At 45.8% G+C, this 21519-nt stretch overlaps 1 protein-coding gene across 1 annotated transcript in view; it reads right to left on the bottom strand.

The window, feature by feature from the left end:
- Nucleotides 1–3781: 3781 nt before the first annotated feature.
- Nucleotides 3782–21519, bottom strand: part of LOC130514472 (protein kinase C beta type-like) — a 53999-nt gene continuing 36261 nt past the window's right edge. The window contains 5 exon segments of the mRNA XM_057014074.1: nucleotides 3782–6446; nucleotides 17840–17980; nucleotides 20930–21037; nucleotides 21249–21283; nucleotides 21286–21328. Of these exon segments, the coding sequence (XP_056870054.1) occupies nucleotides 6291–6446; nucleotides 17840–17980; nucleotides 20930–21037; nucleotides 21249–21283; nucleotides 21286–21328 (483 nt within the window). The 3' untranslated portion in view covers nucleotides 3782–6290.

Genomic DNA, 21519 nt, shown 5'->3' with positions numbered 1-21519 from the left:
CCGAGGTTCTGAATTTATTCATTTCACCGAATGCTTCCCTCCGCCCGCAGCAGTGATTATAGGAGGGAGTAAAGACGAACAGGACCGTATAAAGAGCCAGAGAGAGAGAGGGAGATTGGCAAGCGATGCATGAAGAATCGCGCCCGGGAGAGAAGCAAAGATGCAACTTAAAGAGCCACCGACCGTTTTTAATGATTCCACTCCAGCGAGGCTTCCACACAAGGCGGTCTAAGCATTATAGTTCACTTAACACACTGGAGGGTGCAGGGTGTGCGTGTTCACGTGGATGAACGTGTGTGTATGCATGCCTGTGCGCCTATACGTGCCTATAGGATGAGTCGTATATGCTTGTCATGTCTGTTTTGACGTGAAGAGGTTGGGCCTGGCTACATGAGCGTGCATGTGTGTTTCTGCAAATTCTGTTTTTGACCATGACCACACAGGCTGACGTTCATTAATCAGCAGCTGAGGAATCGATGGGTCTCTGCTTGTGTGTGAAAAAGCAGAGCTGCACTCGCATTTTTCTTCCTCCCGTTACTGTCAGTCCAATGAATGAACCATAATAGTTAAACCATCCGGTTCAATGTTAAACGACCTATTCAGTTAATGAAGGTGCGGGTACTTTGACGGTGAGCTGCAGTTTTTTATGGCGGAAAAGAAACTAAATACCATTAAATATGGCCACCCTTACCAATGAAAAGACTGTAGAAAATAAAACAATGTGAGGTGTTGGTGTGTGTGGGGGGGGGGGGGGGGAGGGGGGGGGTTCGTGCGTTATCTCAAAAGGAGACTCATTACCATAGAAATGACTTGAGTAAGAGAAGTACAGCATTTCACCTCCGCTGAGAGACAGGAGGGAGCTGGAACGGAAGAGTGACAGCAAGAAGAAGATGAAAAAAGGAGAAGAAAGAGACAAGACAAGACAATCAGAGTCCAGTTTGAACATCAGGTATCTGATCCAAACTCTATAATTTTATTTAGCAGTCACACAGCTGACACTAAAATACCCAGAATGCACTGCGTTGTTTTGACACGAGTGAACTTGTTTTGGGGAAATGAAGGCAAAAGTACATGTAGTTTTCTCTGAAGGCTGATCTGCAACAATGGACTCGCAAATTTGGAGTCAAATTCTGTGCGAGTGCTTAATTGACTCTCACGTTCTGGCTGTGAATATTTAATTGATCTTCTTGTGTTTTTGGCCATTTTTACCTCAGGAAATTGTATCCTTCTGTGCAAACATTTCATTTCCACTCTTTCAGTGGATGTGCCTCATCATCAAAAAAAAAAATTGGTTTTTTTTTTTTCCTGTCGCTGAAAGATGAGCCAAAACTTTCATGAAAAAAACTGTAAGCCGTACTATATTGCTACAAACTCGGGTTTGTCAAATAGTTTCTCCCCTTATTACCGCTCTCCTCTCCTCTCCTCTCCTCTCCTTCTTTGTCCCCGAGTTCTTGGCTTTGCCACAGCAGCACGATGAGACGAAGACAGGGTGTTTCTTGGAGAGAGGAGGGGGAAGAGAAGGAGGAGGAGGACTGCAGGGTTTGTGCTCAGTGAGCCGGAACCTTCTCACGCCTTTGGCCAGTGCTGAGAGTCTGAGAGGAGGAGGAGGTGAGGAAGAGTGCAGACAAGAGGAAGATGAAGAGGAGCACAGTGAAGGAAAGCAAAAAGCCCCAGCGAAATTGGGAGCGAAAGGATGGGGGGGCTGTCAGCAGGCTGATACATTGGGAGGGTTTTATAGTAAAATGAGTTCACATTCACTTTTAGGTGGGGTGTTCGTTCTTTATGTGCTGTAACACAGTTCAATCCATGTGTGTTTAACAGTCTTTTCCTAGGCTCGCTCTGCATCTGTATCCAAGGACTGTTTAGGCGACCATGTTGAGCTTTCCAATAAGACTTTAAGTGTTGGCATCATACATATAAATGTTTGGAGCAAATTCCTGGAGTGTGAAAATTAATATATTCATACAGCTCTTCCTTAATGTTCAAAGACAAATCCATATATTTTTCCCACATCATCACCATGTCGGGGGGTATTATAAATTCTGTCTCTGTTTGGGGGCATCCCTGTTTGTATTTACGCATGTTTTACCAGATGGGCGTGACTCCAGGGCAGAGAGATGACATATGGTGATTATGGCATGAATCTGGCATCATACTAAGATGTCAAAACTATGATTTATGGCTTAGATATCTGCACACACACACACACACACACACGCACGTCCCGGGGCATTTGCTAAAACACAGAACGCTAATGGTGCCTCATCTGTGAGGAGAGATGTTATGTTCTGAGAGCTTCAAACATTAGATTTTTTTATTTATTTGTTTTGGTGGGTTTCTTTAATAAACAGCTTCCGCAGCGGGCTGTTAATGAGAGTGTAATGCAAAGGAAAGGACACTTTGGAAAGCATGAGGTCAACCATCACGTTGGAGCGTTTCTAATTTGCGTGCGTGATGGAAATGTGTGTGTTTGTGTGTGTGGGCTGAGGGAGAGAAGGATTGATCGGGAGGGGAAGTAGAGTGAATAAAAGGGCGACGGAGAGAAATAAATGTAACTTAATTGTAAAGGCACATGTCTGAGGGTGCAAACATGGCTCTAATATGGAAAATGAAAAATGTGTGCACGGCCAGGCGTGAGAGAGGGAGAACAGAGGAGAGGGAAGAGTGAGAAAGAGAGATAGTGTGAAATAAATCCAATAAGCTCCTCAGTCATGCTGCTCTCTTGAGCGTTTTTAAGATCCACTGAATGAAATAAATAAGAGATTTTTTTTTTTTGCTTTTGTCACTTTCCCCTTTTCATCTCACCCTCCAGTGTGCTGCAGTGCTGTCCTGTTGTCCTTCAGTTTAGCCCTCATCTGCCCGTTACCTCCTCCATCCCCGACAACATCTGGCTGCTACATTTGCATGCTAGTTAGGAGAAATACTTCAGTGACCTCCACCCTGCTTCCGATTGCGGTTTAGTAGCCAAATGTCCCAAACCTGTTCAACTCTGGATTTTAAAGAAGCAGATTAAGAGCAAACCTGACCAAAAAAGAGGGAAAAGGACAGAAATTTGAGAGAAAAATGTGTAATTTTTGTTGTCTGACACAGAAAGCTGAACAGACTGGGCTCCTGACTGCATTAAAAAGGTCAGTGCTTTGCAGAACACGCCACAGCACTGCTGCGTCTCTGTCTGTCCTCCACATTTTTTATCCACAGTGTCTGTTTTTCATCCTCATTTCAGATTTCACTTCACTTCCAGTAACCTGATGCCCTCTGAATGAGGAGATCACACTGCGGCTAAGGAAGGTCGGTGTGTGTGTTAGTACAAGATACATAGTGAGCACCATGCAAGGAATGAGGGCACCTGGTCCTCACGTCTTCAGCGGTCTGTTAGGAGGGTTGAAACCCAAGTTAAAGATGAACCGTTGGGGTTAAGATAGATTTGGGATAAGGGTCAGGGTGGGGGAGTTGAGATTGTTATATGAAAGTCCTTATAAAGATAGAAGTTCAAGGGTGCTTAGCGATGGACAACTTCCCATTAAAATGCATTCATAATAATTAATATTTACTCTATTTCCCTCCCACAAGAGCATAATTCAACAGTAGTCTCTGGAAATGTACCTCATGCCAGATTAACCGTGAAACTGTGAAATGAGCTGAATATGGAAGGTGAATTTGTCTGCTGTTGGAGGAAGATTTACTCATTTGTGCAAAATAATCTCCGAAGTGAACCAGGATATGACCTGTTACCACCAGCTATTGAAGACACCTTAATTAGAAAAACTAAACCAAGCCCATGTTTGAATTTTAAGCATAGTTTATTTGGCTCATTATTACAGTAGTTAGTCTACTTATTTAACATGATTTAATTAGTTATATCAAAAACATCACAATACACATTTTCTAACAAATATCACGTGACACATTCTTATTGTTTCTTTTTTAAGCATCTTCACCTTTTTACACATGTAAAAACTGCAGATTACCGCTTCGGTTTTGATCAGTTATTCAAGGATCAACCATCAAATTTCACCAACGGCCCGACGAATTTAATCTTTAACGTCGACTCGCCTCGGCGGGACTGAGACAGCAAAATGGCCAGGTGCGAATATAGGCACCCCGAATGTAGAGGGGGGAGGATTAGAGAGTGGGGGGGGTGAAACGGAGAGGAGGAGAAGAAAGGAAGACAACCCTCTGCGGAGGGGTAAAGGTCGAGAGGAAGGAAAATGAGGTAGGAGGGGAGACAATGAGAAGGAAGAGAAAAAAGGTCGGGGGGGAGAAAATGACAGACGTGATGGAGGGAAAGGTCGGAAGGATTGAAGAAAGGTGAGCGATGTTTAAGAGTTGGTGCTGCTCCGATACGCAGGGCAGGCAGGTAAAATCTAAATGGGTAACATTTTGGTCGTTTTGGGGAATTCTAGATCCATTTACAATTAACGTGTGTTGACAAATGAAGTCAAGGAAATGGAAGACTCTTAAAAATATTTATAATTTTATGTACAAATCAAACCAAACACTTGTATATCTCATCGATAAGCATTTGACACACATTTATCATAAATTACCATAAACCCTACTCGTATTCAATAAATTAATATCAACCATCACTCCATCACCACTTAACAGTTAACGGACTATATCATCATTATATGGAATAAGATAACGCACGTGCATGCATAGTATCAGTCCTTAGCCGTGGTTTCTGATCAAGTGGCTGCGACACGGGGGGGAAGGGGGCACTACAGCACTGGCGAATATTCAAGGGCCCCTCCCGACTTAACAAAAGATGAGAGTTACGCCACAGTAATTACAGCTCCTTCTTCAACAAGAGCAAACACGCATGTTTAATTTTACAATAAAACCTGGTGTTAACGTTATTATCGCGTATGTGTTTCTGCATGTCTAAAGCGATGCAGTAAATATAGGTACAATATATGCACATGGGGGGGGGGGGGGTAAAATCTACATGCAATGCTGCTTGTGCTGATTGACGAAAGGGGGGGGGGGGGGGGAGCACACCACCCAGGCCTGCGTAATGGAGCTACAGTATATGTCTTGTGTGCCTCCAGGAGCGAACATTTCACAGTCATTGTCCGCCTTGTTACGCTTCAGCTAATAATTTCAACCCTTAGTCATGGATTGGACTGTATGGCTGAGGCGTGTGTGCGTACGTGCATGCCTGTGTGTGAATGCAGACGCGGAGCTCAAAGTGCTAGCTGGCGTTAAAGCCGCCGTGATGGAGTGATGGAGCCGAAGCTGAAAGGCAGTGTCACCAAATTTGAGACAAATTTGATATAATAGGCTTCTGAGCACACACACACACACACACGCACACACACGCACACACACTTGTGCGCATACATCCATAATAACACATGTATTGAAGCATATGGGCATTTGCTAACAAATAACACTGTATACGCGCCCAGATAAATATGACAGATGGGTTGGGTGGAGGAATTATGGAGAAAAGCAGCAACATTCGCTTGTTGTTCTCAGAGTGTCTGTGTTTGTGTCTTCCGCTCTGTTGGCAACATGTCACATGGGCTCCCCGTTAGGTCTCATCACAAAAGTGCATAATGTGGGAGAAGATGGAGGGAAAAAAAAGGATCAAAAGGCTGTGAAGTTCTCCTTATTAAGCAAATTCCTCTTGGATGACCTTGTCTGAGGATGTCAGCACTTCCACAGTGCAACAGAAGGCAGTGTATAGCTGGCTAAAACAGGCAACAATGGTTATCACGTGCAACTCAGACAGGTACCCAGCGCTCCGCACAAACTACGAACATCATGGAGATCCGATCTGCTGCGTTAAATCTTTTTTCCTGCAGCCGTCGTATGTTTATGTAAGATCAGACCTCCATGTATAAGCTGGCTTGAGTTGCAGTGCGATTTTGTGCTTTTCATGAAACGTCAGCTGGAATAGAGTTCCGATTGCATGTATGCACACACGAAATCATCGGGAGCAAGTCCGAAATTCCCTTTTTCAGAAAGGAGAGTGACTGGCCGGCGAGACCGGGGCACGGGCATCTCCAAACCTTCTTTTACTGAGATTCCTAAATAAATCCATCATGACATGCACGTTGTCGCTCCTCAGAAAAACAGATTTTGTTGCTTGAGTTCTTTGGTCTCCAGTCTGCTGCGCACATTTGCTGATGACACGTTTCTTTTCATGAAATATTGGACAGATGGTGTCGAACAATGGCGGATATTTACTGAACAAATGCAAAAGAAGTTTCGCTCTAAGTTCCTTCCTGTCTGCTCTGCAGCTGGAATTTTCCAACAGTCCGCCAGTCTGGGTCGGGCGGACGTTAATTTGCAGGAGCAGCGTATTCGGGGTTGGTGTAGGAGAAGCCGAGGAAGTCGTCCTGGTCCAGGTTCATGATGACCAGCTTGTCGGTCGGAGTCAGGTCCACTGGCATCTTGGTGAACTCCTTGTCAAAGTTACAAGTGTCACGACGGCTCCGCTGCAGGTTTGGAGGGTGATGTAGGTGGGAGAGACAGGATGACAAAGATCAGAGGAGAGTGGAATGAACCGGATGGGAAAAGAAGAGAACACAGCAGGTAAGCAAAATGGTTGGAAGGAAAACTGGTTTCCATTCAACAGGAATACACTGTTCACAGCCTTAAAACCCATCAGAACCCCCAGAAGGCAGCAGTCGTCGTGCCGCCTGATGACACAGGCCGCTAAACAGAGGTGGAATGTAAAGAAGAATAAATGTCTGGATACTCAAAGTACCACCTGCAGGAATTATGTCTCTGATAAATCTATAGTAACAGAGGGACGATGGATCTTCTGAAGCCCCGGACGTAGGTGAGAAAGTGATTAAATCAATATCTCAAAATAGAGGAATTAAGCTCAGAGCAAGAGCAAGTTTGACTTTGTGTAGGCGTTGAGGGAAACCTCTCCTGACTCACTGCCGCACAGAGACCGGGGGCTACGCAGACAGACTCTCAGGCTGGGGCTTTTTATTGGGGCTCCCCGTTTGCTCGCGGCTTTGCGAGCGTCTGCATGTTTCAGCGAGATCACGTGACGCCTGTAAGCTGGGTTAGAGTGCGTCCGCTGTCGTGTGATTTGTAGCGAATCAATTTCCTACGTGTCAAGGCAACAAACAAACATATTTTATCCGGAGTGGATTCTGCTGAGGCTTCAAATCTTCCCATCAGTTTAGCATAGCAAGCGGTATTTAAGTGTCTCCGGCACGTAGCTTCTTTAACGGCACGGTCAACACGGAGTTCTTGTAAAAATGACCTTGAAGATCACGTTCAAATCCTAATTAGGACTGGGAACAGTGGGACGCCAGTACAGCCAGTCAGACATAGCAAATCTGACTAAAAGTTAATGGTCGACTAAAAGATGCTGTTTTTGATGTTCCTCTGTTGTGTCACTGTCTCGAGATGTCTGATTAGATGGGGTGACGTTCTGCGAAAAGGTGGAAATTAAAATTCCTTTGCATTAGTTATTCAAAATGAAATGTTTTAGCAATATGTAAGTAGAATTCGGAGAAAATCGACAACAATAAATGGATCAAAATGAATCCTAAACGGTATTTGTACATAAATGCAGAAACATTAGCAATAATTGGTTTTAATTTGTGCTTCTGAAACTTAGAGAGGAAACTTGAGGTCACAAAGATGGGATGTTTCATTTTCTAACAAGTCCAGTCCTGCTCACCTCTCTGGCAACAGAAAAGAGATTAAACAGGACACTTGTCTTACATGAATATACATAAACAGAGACATGAACTGCACCATCATTTCATTATTTGTGTTCCATGTTCCGTCTCCAGCATGCAACTGTTACTGTATGCACAACTGTAGTGAATATATAATGTCCAAAATTTGACCCTGGAGAGTATTCAAGCTTAACGTCTCCACTGTTTTCAGCTATGACGTTGGTGTATTTTCAGAGAGAAGGAAAAATAAAGACAAGATGAAGACAAAAGTTGACTCCACACACATTTCTAACATGTACGACAAGCAAGAGACACATATTGACAGAGATCACAATCCAGTGTTGTGTCTCCTACCTTTGTCTTCAACCATCCCATCACCTCAGAGGAACTGCCTCCGTCCACCAGGACATCCCTGTCCCTGCCGGCCCAGCTCCACCTCAAGCATCTGGGCTCGATGTCCACGGGAGCACAGCGACGACCGCGAATCCAAGTGGAACTCAAACATTCGGATTGCTGAACATTACTATTCACCCTATGGCTGAATCCAACCAAAGGATGGAAGAAAGGAATGATTTTGCTCCTTGGTCCGACCAAATCAGATCAGCCCAGGCAGAGGCGTCAGCTGGAGACGAAGGAGCACAACTCCAGCTACGTCAACATCAATGTCAGCCTTGTTTATTTAACACCAGAACCAGAAGTTTGACAGAAGCTAACCGAGGTTAGCATTGTCGCTAACAGGCTGAAACCTCTGACTCCCTGACCCTGCTATGGATTATGACACAGATGGAAGGGGCAGATTGAAACATCTCATAATAAGCTTTAATTTTAAGCACTGCATAAAAGGCACACTAAAATTATATCTGATTCGTGTTGCTCTCAGGTCTCTTTCATTGAATCAAATGGAGCAGTTCATGAAAAGATCTGCACAGTAACAGATTAAAATGGCTGACAAATCCTTCCAACCGCTTTCGGGGTTGTAATTCCTGCTTCGCAAACGTGCGCGCCCACACGCGGCGTCTGCACCAGCAGGACAACCAGCCACAGGACGAGTGGTCAACAAGGATGATGAAGCAAGGAGGTGACAGGGACATGTGCTGAGGAGCCAGCTCCAGGATGACCTGCTTACAGTGGTCACTGAGGAGGGCCTCTTGCAGAAACCTTTTCATGGGACGTAGCATCAGGTTCAGTGAAGCAGGCAAGCTGACAGCAAAGGCGAGCGAGTCAAGAAGTAGAGCAGAATACACTGAAACACATGATTAAGTTGCTCTGGTTATGTTCTCAGAGTGCAGCTGGGTTTAGGTTAGACGTCCCTGCTGCCCACTGCTGAAAACAGTTAAGAATACACAGTGTTAATACACTGTAGGACTGGCAAAGCAACCAGACAGACAAACCCCAGCACTGGTTACTATGGTAAAACTGGCATCCCAGAGGTCACAGGAGCACACAGAGGTGAGTGCAACTGGGAAATAGGCAGATTTCAGGGACACAAACCATCACCAAAGATCAGAGGGTAAACGCGTGTAATATGTGCTCTCGCTCATTCCCCCATCTCTCTCTCTCTTTCACACGTACACTCATGAACACACACACACACACACACAGCTGCCAGCTTGTAATGTGTTCCATCTCAACTGCAGCCAACGCTGTGAGGCAGAGCGAAGACATCTGAGAGAGATTGAGATGCGGCAAAGGACAGAGAGTGAGATAAATATCAGGGGCCCTTCAGATGTATAGATAGGAATCTTGGAGGAGGCAGAAACATCAGGGCAAACGCACATTTGTTTTCCGACTCACTGCGTTCCGGAGGCAGTGGTTTTAATAGAGAAACATGTCTTTAATTTAGACCTGCCCTCTCTGCAGACCCCCCTCCCTTCACCTCTCATTCCTCTTCTGCTTTTCTGCCTCGCCACCTTCCGCCCCTCCGCCTTCCCACCTCGCTCCTTCCCTTCTCAGTAACGAGAGGATTAGCGGGAGACGAACCGATGTCAGCCGAGGATGAGGAAAAGAGTGGGAGGCACGGAGGAAAGGGGCGGCGACGGCGGAAGGGGGGGGGGTGAATGAAAAGCGGTATCGAACGCTGACCTGTTTTGGGCTGATAAGCGCAGAATGCTTTGTGCTGAAGCCACTGGCTTTAATTTATAGGCAGCAACATTTGGAATTAATTATCAGACATACTCCAGCAGCGCTGCAGCCTGCCCTGTACACGGCTATTACATCCACTCCAATTCAAACTTTATACAGCTTATGTGCCGGAACTTACACAGGAGTTCTCCCTGCTGCTGATTAAAAGTCCGGCTGTCAATGAAATTTCATGGAATGTGGGCAGCTGTAAGTAGCAGCTGTACTGAACCGTTTAGGTGATCCACCGTGAGATACAAAATAACACACTATTTACTCATTCATTTACAGTTCCGTTCCTCGACCAAAACGAGCTCTGCGGCTCAACAGTTGTAGGCTCGGCGTTGAGCCGTTACAGGTCATTCTGAACTACAGGTGGCGACGAGGAGCTCGTAATCCGCTTCCCTGCCACCGTTAAAGACAGGAAAAGCACCGGGCCCAATGCCACCTGATGCTGAGTTCCCTTTACAATGATATCATGGCCGACCTTTTAGCGTTCCAGATATGGTGTCGGAACACAAGATGGCGACCTCCACGGAACTGATGTTCGACTACAAACAACCCCTGGGAAAACAGGCGGAGATTCTGCCGCTTTCAAACAATGTGGTTGAAGAGGAAGCACAAAACGCAGGGCGTAGCCTATTTTTATCTCTCGGCCAGCGCTTTGTTTACCGTTTACACTCGGGTTAACATCTTTGAACGCCAACTTTCCAACTTTCCGAGTAGGAAATCTGACATTGGGAGCGTGTTCCAGCTGAAACTTCCGACTTGGAAATGGGAAAATCTGACTTCACGTGCAACGGAATGCTGCATGTGTGCTGCTGGAACACATCATTACTGCGTTCCTGCAAATGAGCCTGTCAAGCTAACGCAGGTAAATGAATACCTTGGTTAGTTTTATTTCCGATACCTGCAACTGTGGCACGCGGCCAACAGGAGATACCCGTTGGGGAAAAGCAAGAGGAACTTAGCAGAGGTTGGACATTTAAGGACCTCCTTAAACCTACTAGAAGAGGATGTTCTTCTGTCTATGACCTGCAGAACCCACATGTAGCAGAGCTCTCCTGTACACACAAAGCGCTGTTTTACAACACAGAGAAGGTGTTGCCCGTGTACAACACGATGCTGGATTGTGGAGGGGGACGGCAACCGTGTGCAGAAGCTCAGTGGCAGTGGACGGCGAGCAGCTTTAGAGGAATGAACGAAGCGGCTGAGTGGCTCAGCAGGGCTGTGTGTATGTAGGCCGCGTTCTGCATGTTATTTCCTTGAAGTCATCAGACCTACTCTCCCCCATCAGGGAAAGGCTCTTATGATAAGTGGCAGCCATGAAATATGCACAGCCCGTCGCAGCCTCGCTTCGCGGAGCCTCGATTCTGCTCCCTCGTCCCCTCCCTTCGCTCCTCTCCGCTGTCCTTTCTCGCTACCTCATCAGCTCTTTCCTCGCCTCTTTTCATTGTGGAATTGCTTTCCTTGCCCATTTCCCAGAAACCCCCACCATGTCTGTCACCTTCCATTGGCCTAAATCTCTATGTCCTCACACACTTTAGCTGTCCTTTTTTAAAAAAAAAAAAATCTATTTTTGGCACGACATAAACGCGACAATCACCCCTGAGGCATTTTGGATCTGTTATTCCAGTCTGGCTTTCCTGAAAAGTGAAACAACGACAATAATGTCGCCAAAGTGCAGTGAACACATTGAGTTTAGCATGTGTGAAAATGTTTGGATCAGGGGAATAGAAGAAATCTACAGTGCTGTGCTTCCCTGTGTGAAATGTTGGTATTCCCATTGGGGTCAGGCCTTCACGCCTCCTCAACTGTCCGCTAACGCATCACCATCTGTTCCACTGGTCAGAGACGAGCACAGAACTGACTTTCTTAGGCCGCTACCTGGAATTTTATGGCTCTGTTTCAGGAATGTCGATCCATTCCCTCCTTTTAACACACAGAGCAGATATTCCAGACTTGTAGTCCTCGTGATGCCCACCATGTCGCAGATCACCCGAAAATGCAAATCAGAACCGTTCTGTTTCCGTTCAGAACACTCTTAAATCTAGTCATCCAGGTCTCGCAGTCATTACCTTTGGCTACATTTACAGATGCTCTGTGGGGATCGATCATATTCAGGGCGTGTCCAGAGTGTTCTGGATATCAAATAAGACGGCAGCAAGACTCCCACCCCGGCTCACGGAGGAGACTATAAAATGGAGTTCAAAGTTTTCCAGAAGAGCCCTGCTGCTGCTTCCATAACCAGCGAAGGTGTAGCCCACAGGAGATGGGCGGTGAGATGCTGTTGTGAAGCTCCATGCAGCTGTGTGGAGCGCTCTTGTTCGCAGCGCATTGAGAGTAATTTAATCTTGTAGTTTGCGTTATCCATATTGCTTCCGGAAGCTCCAGTTAACTCCGACTGATGTCGGAGGCTGCACAGACACAGTGTAACGTCATTTCAACGTTAAAGGGAAACACAGGGGAGAACAGGGACAGGGCTTGGATGCTTTGCAAGGATTTCTCAAAGCATCTCATATTTGGCAGAAAACACCTTAAATAAAAGGTGTCACCAGACCCGGATCGGATCGGCGGATCCTTTTCCTTAAAATCAACCTGCTCGGGGAAGAGACGTGCCATGGTAACGAGTAATCCAGCCACACCCGCTCAATTTTAGTGGCACTCAAATGTATTAGGTGCATCCTCCTCGTTGGCCGTGATAAATATACCTCTCAAGAAGCCTTGTCGTATTCATATTTAAATTAATCACGCGGCTAACGGTGGCTTCTGAAGGTCGGCTCACCAGCAGCACCGCCTTTCTGTCACAACATTATTGCTAGCTAGGGAAAACAAAAGAGAAATCAAGCCGTCTCCCAGTTTCGGGAAACCGGAATTCACCCTGCGCTTTGCTGTTAATTGAGCGGGAATTTCTTTTTTGGTTTCAAGCGTGGCTAGTTTTGAAAAACAATACAATACAGCTTCCGTCGGGACGCCGAGTAAGCAGTAATTTGCTGCAACGTCATGTCATTTTTCTTATTGCTTTAATTTCAACATCATGCATTCCTACAGGAGAGCAGCGAGTAGGAAGGAGGAACAAATGAATACTGCTTGATATTGTACGCGGCAAAAACACCACACAAACGGGAAACAAGGTCAAGGGCAGGCCGGGCGGGTGAGGACGCCGTCGCAAAATACAAACGGGCGCGTGCATTTTCGCACACTAACATACTCACGTGCACACAAACATATGCTGTAAACACTCAGATATCTGAATCATGCTTCTGTAAAACACAAAGGACGGAACCGCTAGTCTCATCTATTGCTTAAATATTCCATAAAAGAGAAATCGGAGCATTAAAAAGTACTTTTGTCTATTAAAACTACATTTCCCAGCAGCATTTTAACCTCATGCTCTGAGCGCCGAGCAAGACAAATCGACCACATTTAATGTTCTCCGTCAACTCTGATAGTCCGTAAAGGCGATATTGGATTTTTTTTAGGGGCGGATGACTTTTTTTTTTTAGAATAATCACAGGATGGCAGCAGATGTGTGCAGAGGAACGATGTTAAAACGCTGCTGGGAGACAAAGTCAGAGGATATTATGATTAAAAACTCATGCACAAGTGTGAGAAGCATTCCAGTTTTAGATAGAGAGAAGGAGAAACATGGAGACACTGTCATTATACACTCAACCAAAAAGCACACCAGTACTGCATCGGCTGGAATTGGCTGGAAATGAGTAAAAGGAGAGTTAACTTGAAATTTCTACTGATCGTGCTGGAGTCTGGTTGTAGATTTATCCTTTTTCTATCAGTTTATTATCAAGGATACAAAGCTATGAGCAAGGGAAGGTGTGGATTTGTGAAGGTTTTAGTCCTCTCTGCTAATTAATCCCCCTAATTTGATGATGTGCGATTAAATGAACACGTCGTTTCTTCACACTGTGTGCAACATGAGTTGAATGGGTTTTCTTCTATAATGAGAAGTGGCGTGCCTCTTTCTTGAAAATCTCAGTTAATGCACAGCTTTTATTTTGAAAATCAACCAGATTCAGGGCATCGCTTGAACAGGAAGTTCCAGTATGCCAACCAGCTCCAGACTGGCTGCCCGCATCTTCCTGGGACACTCCCACTGTACGATTCCCAGAGTTTTGTGCTTCTCAAACACAAAAAACTGGGGGGCAGACGTGTCACGGTGATAAAAAAGGAATTTGAATTTGGAGTTGCGCTAAAAAGCTAAGTGACGTTTTCCGCTCCAAAGATGTTGCAACAGTGTGAACAAACGTTGTGTATTCATGTCAGTTTAAAGCAGGATTCACCCAGGATACGTCAGCCCACATGAGTGGTGTGTAGAAAATGCGTGGGGGGTGGGGTGGGGGGGGGGCATCTGTGTGTCTGTGCTTGAGCTGGAGTCAAGCCTGCTCTGTGGCAGCGCTGGAGGCCTCATTCCCGGGGTACTGTGGGTTGATAAAGGAGAATCCCTGGAACTCGTCCTGGTCCAGGTTCTGAATCACTTCCTCGTCAGGAGGGGTCAGCACCGGCGGGTGGCGTGTGAAAAAACGGTCAAAGTTCTCCGCATCCCGTCCACACTGTTGAGGAGGGTGGGGAGGGATGAAATACAGGGGTGGGGGGAGGGGAGGAGTGGGGATGGACAGAAGTGGATGGAGTGCAGGGGGTGGGACAAGGGGAGGAAAACAAAAAGAGGGGGAGTGGTGGGGTGAACCAGGGTGTGAGATGACATCACTTGAACATGGCTTCAAATACCAGAAAAAGGTGCCGATACGCAGTCCGCGAGCATCGCTCCCCTTTTCCCGATATTCGAAACATATTCAACAATTTACTCAACAAGGTCAGCGGAGTCTCGAGCGGCCTGTGGCGGTGCACGACGGTCACGCGACCAGAGGAAATACGGCGATTTTTAAGAGTAGTGGTGAAGAAAACCAGAGTCTTTGCTTTGGCGCGACGTAAGTGGAATTCCTAAAAGATCGGACACAAACAACTCAAAAGCCGTGAGATAATTATGGAATAATTGTGGGTTAATTGAGGGTTAATTACTTGCTGCTGCAGTGGAGACCTGCTGAGATCTGATAAACCAAATTAGACAAACAGATTGTGCGGTTAAGTCTAACGGGAATAAGGCCGTTTGATGCCTGTTAGAGATACGCTAGCTAGGATGCCCAACCGAAGTCACACCTGCTTTATTAAATACAGGTGTGATGACTCCTGTCCTACATCACGATTCTTGTCAGTTGCTCTTATCGAACACCGACTGCCGGATTATATCGTGGTCGTGTATGTGTCGACATTCTGGGTCTGGCGGCTGCTAGCATAATTGCATGGGGAAGCAGCAGTTGACAAAAATGACTAAAATCTGTATTTGATAAGATAAGGTGGATAAAAACAATTCAAAGCTTCCCGCGCAGCCTACAACTTTCAACATTAGGTTAAAAAAGCGTTGGCATCTGTGTCAACCAGTAGGGGGCAGTAATATAAGAAAACTTCTCTTCTGCCGACCTATTTGCTGGCATCGGTTTGAGGTCTTTTCAGCAATAAAATTGCCAAAACACATCAAATTCAAGGATTCCGATGGCTGTAACTTGATAAATCCCCTAAACAACTTATCACATCCTGAGAGAACCAAATCCTCGTACCTGCTTCTTTCTGCTTTTGTTTACCAAGAGAGCGCACAAAAATCTATGCCAGGAAAATCTCCCGCTCCGTCTTGTGAGCTTAAAAAAAGCCACCTGAATGAATTTTGTCTTATCTTAAAGAGTATTTTGTGTAGCTTGTATGGGCTTAAGACAGGAAATTTTTTGGTTCATTTAAGTCTGCTTCATTCCCTCATTCTGACCGCCAGGAAGCTCCAGAAGAGCTGAGATACCCGTGAGATATGCGTCCACCTAAGTACATAAAACAAGTTATTAACTTGAAAAGTATATTTTTCCCTACAGTGTGCCTGGTGGGGACTTTGAGACGAGCCATTCCATTTTATTTCCATCCCTGCCGCTGCACCGAGCTTTAATTAACACAACAAGGATTCTCCGTCCTCTGACAACATCACCCGGAGGAAAACCACAAACTCATTAAGTCTCCGTAAGTCAGAGGAAACACGTGAAATTAAGCCTGACTCTTTATAGTTTGCGGAAATGTGAAAGCGAGGAATACAGCAGGGTCAAAACCCTGTTCGCAGATAATTACTCGCATTTGATTTAACCTGTTTTTGGAGCCAGATGGGAAGATTTTGCAACAATTGCGGGGATTAATTAATAAATTTGGAAGTCTCCCCATGCAACAAATGACAGCTAGCGCCTTAAGTACCTCTCATTACTCGCCCAGGGTTTAATGTAAAATCATTTCCTGATAGCAGGTGGCTAACGGGGTTTGCATGAAAGGCCTCTTTTACGCTGCAGTTGTTCAAATTCCAGGTGAAATGTTTCCATTGATCCATCAAAATCCTATTTTCTTTCAAGAAATGCGCCGACGCTGTGAGGAAAGTGTCGTGCACCCCGCGACAGGCCGCCACTGAGACCGAGCCTCGGAGCATGCAAATAAACAGAAAACAGACATGAGAGAACCCAACACAGAAAACTGGACAAATAAAAATACATGAGGACAGATGAGCCGGTGCATGAACAGCTGACCCACGTGTGCACGGAGGAGTCAGCTGACGGACACGAGAACATAAATAAATAAAGGCGGAGATGAGGTTCGGATGTGCTGACGCGGCCATTTTTCACACGTCAGAAACCAGTCAGTCAGTCGGGTCAGTTGGTCGTTCTTAAACAGCCTCCTCAGTGTGAGACCTGAAGCAACAGGGGTGGGACGAAGGGCAACTACACAGGTGCTCCTTTAATGTACACCGACTCTGGTTTACATGAGTATTTCTGTCCTCTGCTGCGTCCAAATTTAAGCTAAATATTGTATTTTATCAGAATTATATTAAAGTATTTTTAGCTGTACAAATATAAATAATAGAGGGAATACAGAATTAGAGCTGCACATGGAAAACAGCCTCAAACATGAACAGAAATTTGGGAAATATGGCAATTTAACTAACTGTATTACTGATAACAATTCTCTTGCTTTTTTAAAAAGCTAACACAGGTTAGCTTAATCAAGGCAGAACTTTCAAAGCCTATGCTCACTTTAACTACCATAATCTGATGAAATGAGTTTTTCACCAGTTAAAGGTGAGTTTGGGGTAATTTCTTTTCACGGCACTGCAACTGGTCCTGCAATCAAAGGTATTGATTTTGGGACTCCAACATGATTTATGGGCAGTCATCAGGAAAGAAACGGTCGTGACACATGAGCCCCATGGCAACGTGGAGATGTTGAGATACAGTTCAGCACCAGAACAGCTCGGAGCACCAGTGTTCTCACGATGGACATGAACGACGTGTATTTGAAAATTCCAAACCTTCGGTTCCAGTGGGAAATACAGAGACAGAGGGAGGAAGAGAAGAGGTGAAAGACGAGAGACAGAGACAAGATCAGACAGAAAGAACAGGCTGACAGAGAGAAGAAGGGATCAGAAAACACGTTAGCGTTTGAACTGTCAGAAACAGACGTTGCACGTCCTCGCCGCGCGTGTGTGCGAGTGTGTGTGTGTGTGGTGACATCATTCAAGGTGGAGCTGAGTCCGAACTGCAGCCCTGCTGGAGACAAATATAACCAACCAACCAACCGAATTCCCAATATAAATTTAATCACAAGCAAACGTCTTCAGGGTTTGAAAGTCATCACACATTTTTTCTGTGCATAACCAACTTTTTCTTCTCCTGTTTGCCCCGTTTCTCATAACATCCCCAGCAGTTCTTATTTCCTGACTTACCTCTGTGTGCTGTCCCATACTGGAGGGTGTGGACTTGTGGGGGCGGGGGGTTGGAAAGTGAGGAAGATAACAGAAACAGCGGACAGACACACAGGTCTCCAGTGACCACGAGGACGGACGCTTCAGCGCGGCTTCACCGAGAGTTTAACCACGAGCAGAATCTGCTGCTCTCTGCCGCGCTGCAATGCTAATTAGCCCCCCGAGTTTTCCTCCTGTGGGGTGAAGTCGAGTTAAGTGGGATCAGACTTACAGCTCGCGGTTTGAACGGTGGCTGCATCTCCTTGCTTTCCAGTTTCTCCCAGTCGATGTAGCGGAAGAAGCTGTGGTCTCTGATGTCTCTCTCCCCCTCCGGACCGCAGCCCAGCCGCTTCGCAGGATGCTTTGTCATCAGCTGCACAGAGAGCAGGAAGATCACGGAGGTGGCCAGGTAAATGAAACCCTGGTTGGTCCCTTTCAAAAACACTATTTCTGTCACTTTGTGTCCCTTCCCTCCATTTCAACACAAGTTCAAGGCAACTAAGAAACCTTCCGTGGACACTGCTGGCATCCACGGCAACAGTAAACAGTAGTTTATTGCGCTAAAGGCTAAAATCAACATATCGCTTGTTCGACTCGTGTAGAAACTGGTGTCGTCACGTAACATGAGACAGAACATCTTAGGTTAGCGCAGCGTGATGGTTCAACAGTCAACAGATCGACTGTATTAAAAGGTAAGTTGCTCTGGTCAAACCTTTGGGCCGAGGGATCAACTGAGATCCTCAGAAAACCCTCAGAACTTCTTTACATGCGCGGCTACATTATATCGTATAGCGTCGTTTTCCCCTTAGCATTGTGCTGAAAATGAGTCTGGAATAAAGGGGTGTGTGATGATGCCCCCAACCCGACTTGTGAGTGAGACTTTGAGTCTTGTCATAATAAGAATAAACTTCCTCCGATCCGCAAGCGAAGGCATTGCTGCCGCAAGGCCCCCAAAATCCCCCCCGGCATCATTAAAGCTTCATCTCATTTATTCCTGTCCCTCTCGCTCACCGTTGAGTTTAAATCTTCCATCCATTCATCTCCGCTTATAAATAAATGTCAACTATTATAATGATTTCCCCACTTCTTCGCCATTTCACCCTTCCTTCCAACCATCTATCACGGCGTACGCGTCCCCCCCGGGGACCCAAATATACCGCCAGTCACCGAAGCACTGTCTGAAGATAAATGGAAATCCTGCTCGTTGTTGTTATTGTTGTTTTTCCCGCTGCCATTTTTCTTCGGGCATAATTAAGGAGCCTTTACAATGAGTGTCCGCGTAAGAACCTTCAGAGCAGCATCGGGACCGGTGACGTCAGTCAGAGCGAGTGTGGAGGCGGCGTGAGCGCCTTCCCCTGGAGCACAAGTCAGAACTCGTTACAATAGAACCAGGCCCAAAGTAGGTGGAACCAGAGTTTATGGCATCACCTTAATAGTCCCGTGTCACTGAGGCCCATAGGAGAAGCTTGCTAGTCTATTATCCAACACCCTTCGGACGTGTACTGTAGAATGTAGAGGATCAAACAAACTAGCTTCACTCCGCAAAGACATCTTCCTAAATTACAATCACAGGGGACGCTGTCCCTGAGGAGGACAGGGGCAGTAAAGCACCCTGGATAGGTCACCAGCAACACACACGCACCTTGAACTCCACACAAACCTGCCCACAAATGGCCATTAAACCTGGAACTGGTGACAAACCGCTGCACCGAGTGTGCACGCATTAACTGAAGCAAAAGAGTAGAAATGCCTCGGATTACTTTGTCTCCACAGCTCCTCTCTCTCTCTCTCTCTCACACACACACAGTACTTCTATCTTTGCAAGGACCTTTACTGGCTTGATATACCTCCCAACTCCATACCATAACTCTGACCTTCAGCCTAACCCTGAATCCTTTGAAATGATGAGCCAACACATCCTCACTGTGTGAAATATGTATTCCAGCGCTCATTATGTAGCATATACAGGAACACACACACAACTGTGATACTAACATTACACTGCAGCAAAAAAAGGGGGGTGCCATTCTGATCAGCAACCCCCCCCCCCCCCCCCCCCACACACACACACACACACACACAGTCAAACACAGCCTCATCACATCCTGCCGACGGGATTTACACACAGCCGTGACAACAACTCCATCAGATTACCAAACTCATCTGCGACAACTTTGAATTCGTGGGACTTAATAAGAACGAGCGGCGTCGATTCAAATGGACGAGCGTCTGTCTGCAGGACAAGTCGCTATCATTTAAATGTCCCAGGCAGGAAAAACACAGAAATGAACTTTTCACATTTTATTAAATGGAAATGTCTTGTAACAATGACATGAAAAATGCTCTCTCTCTCCCTCACACACACACACACACACACACACAAAACACGCACGCACGCATGTGGCGAGTTAACCCAGAGCTGGCAGGGAGCACTGGGAGCTGTGGGGGTGGACGAAGGCGAGCTTTCATGCTCCACTGAAGATACACTGTTACAACCCGGTAATCATCACTAATACATAACACAGCGTGTGCACACGTGGTGCGTGTGTGCGTGTGTGTGTCTCACATACTGTACGTGTCATCAATTTATCATTAAATTTAGAAGGACGTTTCACAATGTCACAGAAACCATGTCGACATATCTGGAGACGTATATTCAGCTACACTGCAAACGAGCGAAAGCCTTTTTTATAAGTCTGTCTAAAATGACTAATTTATGTCTTTTCTTTCATCCTTTAGTATATGTGATATTCGGGTGGGGGGGGGGGTGGTGTCTACGTACAGCACATGAGGTGATGTAAAATAAAAATGAAAAATAAAAGCAAAACAGCATCCTGCCAATAAACACTGCAGAAAGAGGACAGGAAAAGAAGAACATTGTGACAGAGAGAGAGAGTAAGAAAGAGAGAGAGGGAGAGAGTAAGAAAGAGAGAGAGGAGAGAGAGAGAGAGAGGAGAGGAGAGAGAGGAGAGAGAGAGAGTACCGTACTCTTAGTAGAGAGAGAGTTGGAAGCAGGACAGGTAAGAGCAGATGTGGCTTCAATCTAAGTAAATGTTTGAATACTGATGATCATTGGTCACTTGTCTTCCTCTCCTCATCCTTTACCCCCCAAAACAACTAAAACAACCCAGACATAACCTCCTCCTGCAATGTGAAAGAGAGAAACAGGTGAAAATAAGGAGACAAACATTTTACTGCAAGGAACGAGCAAGGCTGAGCCTTGGACAGGACATGCTGCACTTTCTGTCCCTCTCTGTCTTTATCTCATTCCCTGTGTGCACACGTGCAAATGTGTGTGTGTGTGTGTGTGTGTGTCACTCACCCCTTTACAGATGGCTACAGCCTCCTTGGACATTGACTTTGGGTAAGAGACATGATGCTCCATGATGGACTGGAATAATTCATCCTCATCTTCCCCATCAAATGGAGGCTGTGCGGAGGAGGAGAGGATGTTTAAATTAAATCATTCAGCTCTCAGAAAGCTCCACTCTAAGTAAGATTTCAAAACGCTGCACTCCAAAAAACCTCCATCTAATTGTCTTTCATTCCGAGGTGTCAAACGTTAAAGTCATGACGACAAATGAGTGATTTCTAATTATTTTGATTAAAAAAATGAATGTTTCACCAAAACGCTGACCCACCTGTCCGGCCAGCATCTCATACAGCAGCACTCCAAGGCCCACCAGTCCACCGACTTCCCATACGGTTGGTAGGCAATAATCTGTATTGGAAGACCCAAAACATCATCGGCTGTTCAGAGCTACTTAAGGGAAGCAGTTCTCATGATCTCTCCAGATGGAGCCATCGTGTTTCCTAAACCAGCTTTCTACCTCCCAAAGAATTCCAGGTGATCTGGTTGGTTTGGATTTTCATTGTCTGAGGGAATCAAAGATCTCAGAGAGCTCTTATGAT

This window comes from Takifugu flavidus, chromosome 18 (assembly GCF_003711565.1).
Source record: "Takifugu flavidus isolate HTHZ2018 chromosome 18, ASM371156v2, whole genome shotgun sequence".
NCBI lineage: Eukaryota > Metazoa > Chordata > Actinopteri > Tetraodontiformes > Tetraodontidae > Takifugu > Takifugu flavidus.
This window is presented reverse-complemented; position numbering and strand designations above follow the sequence as displayed.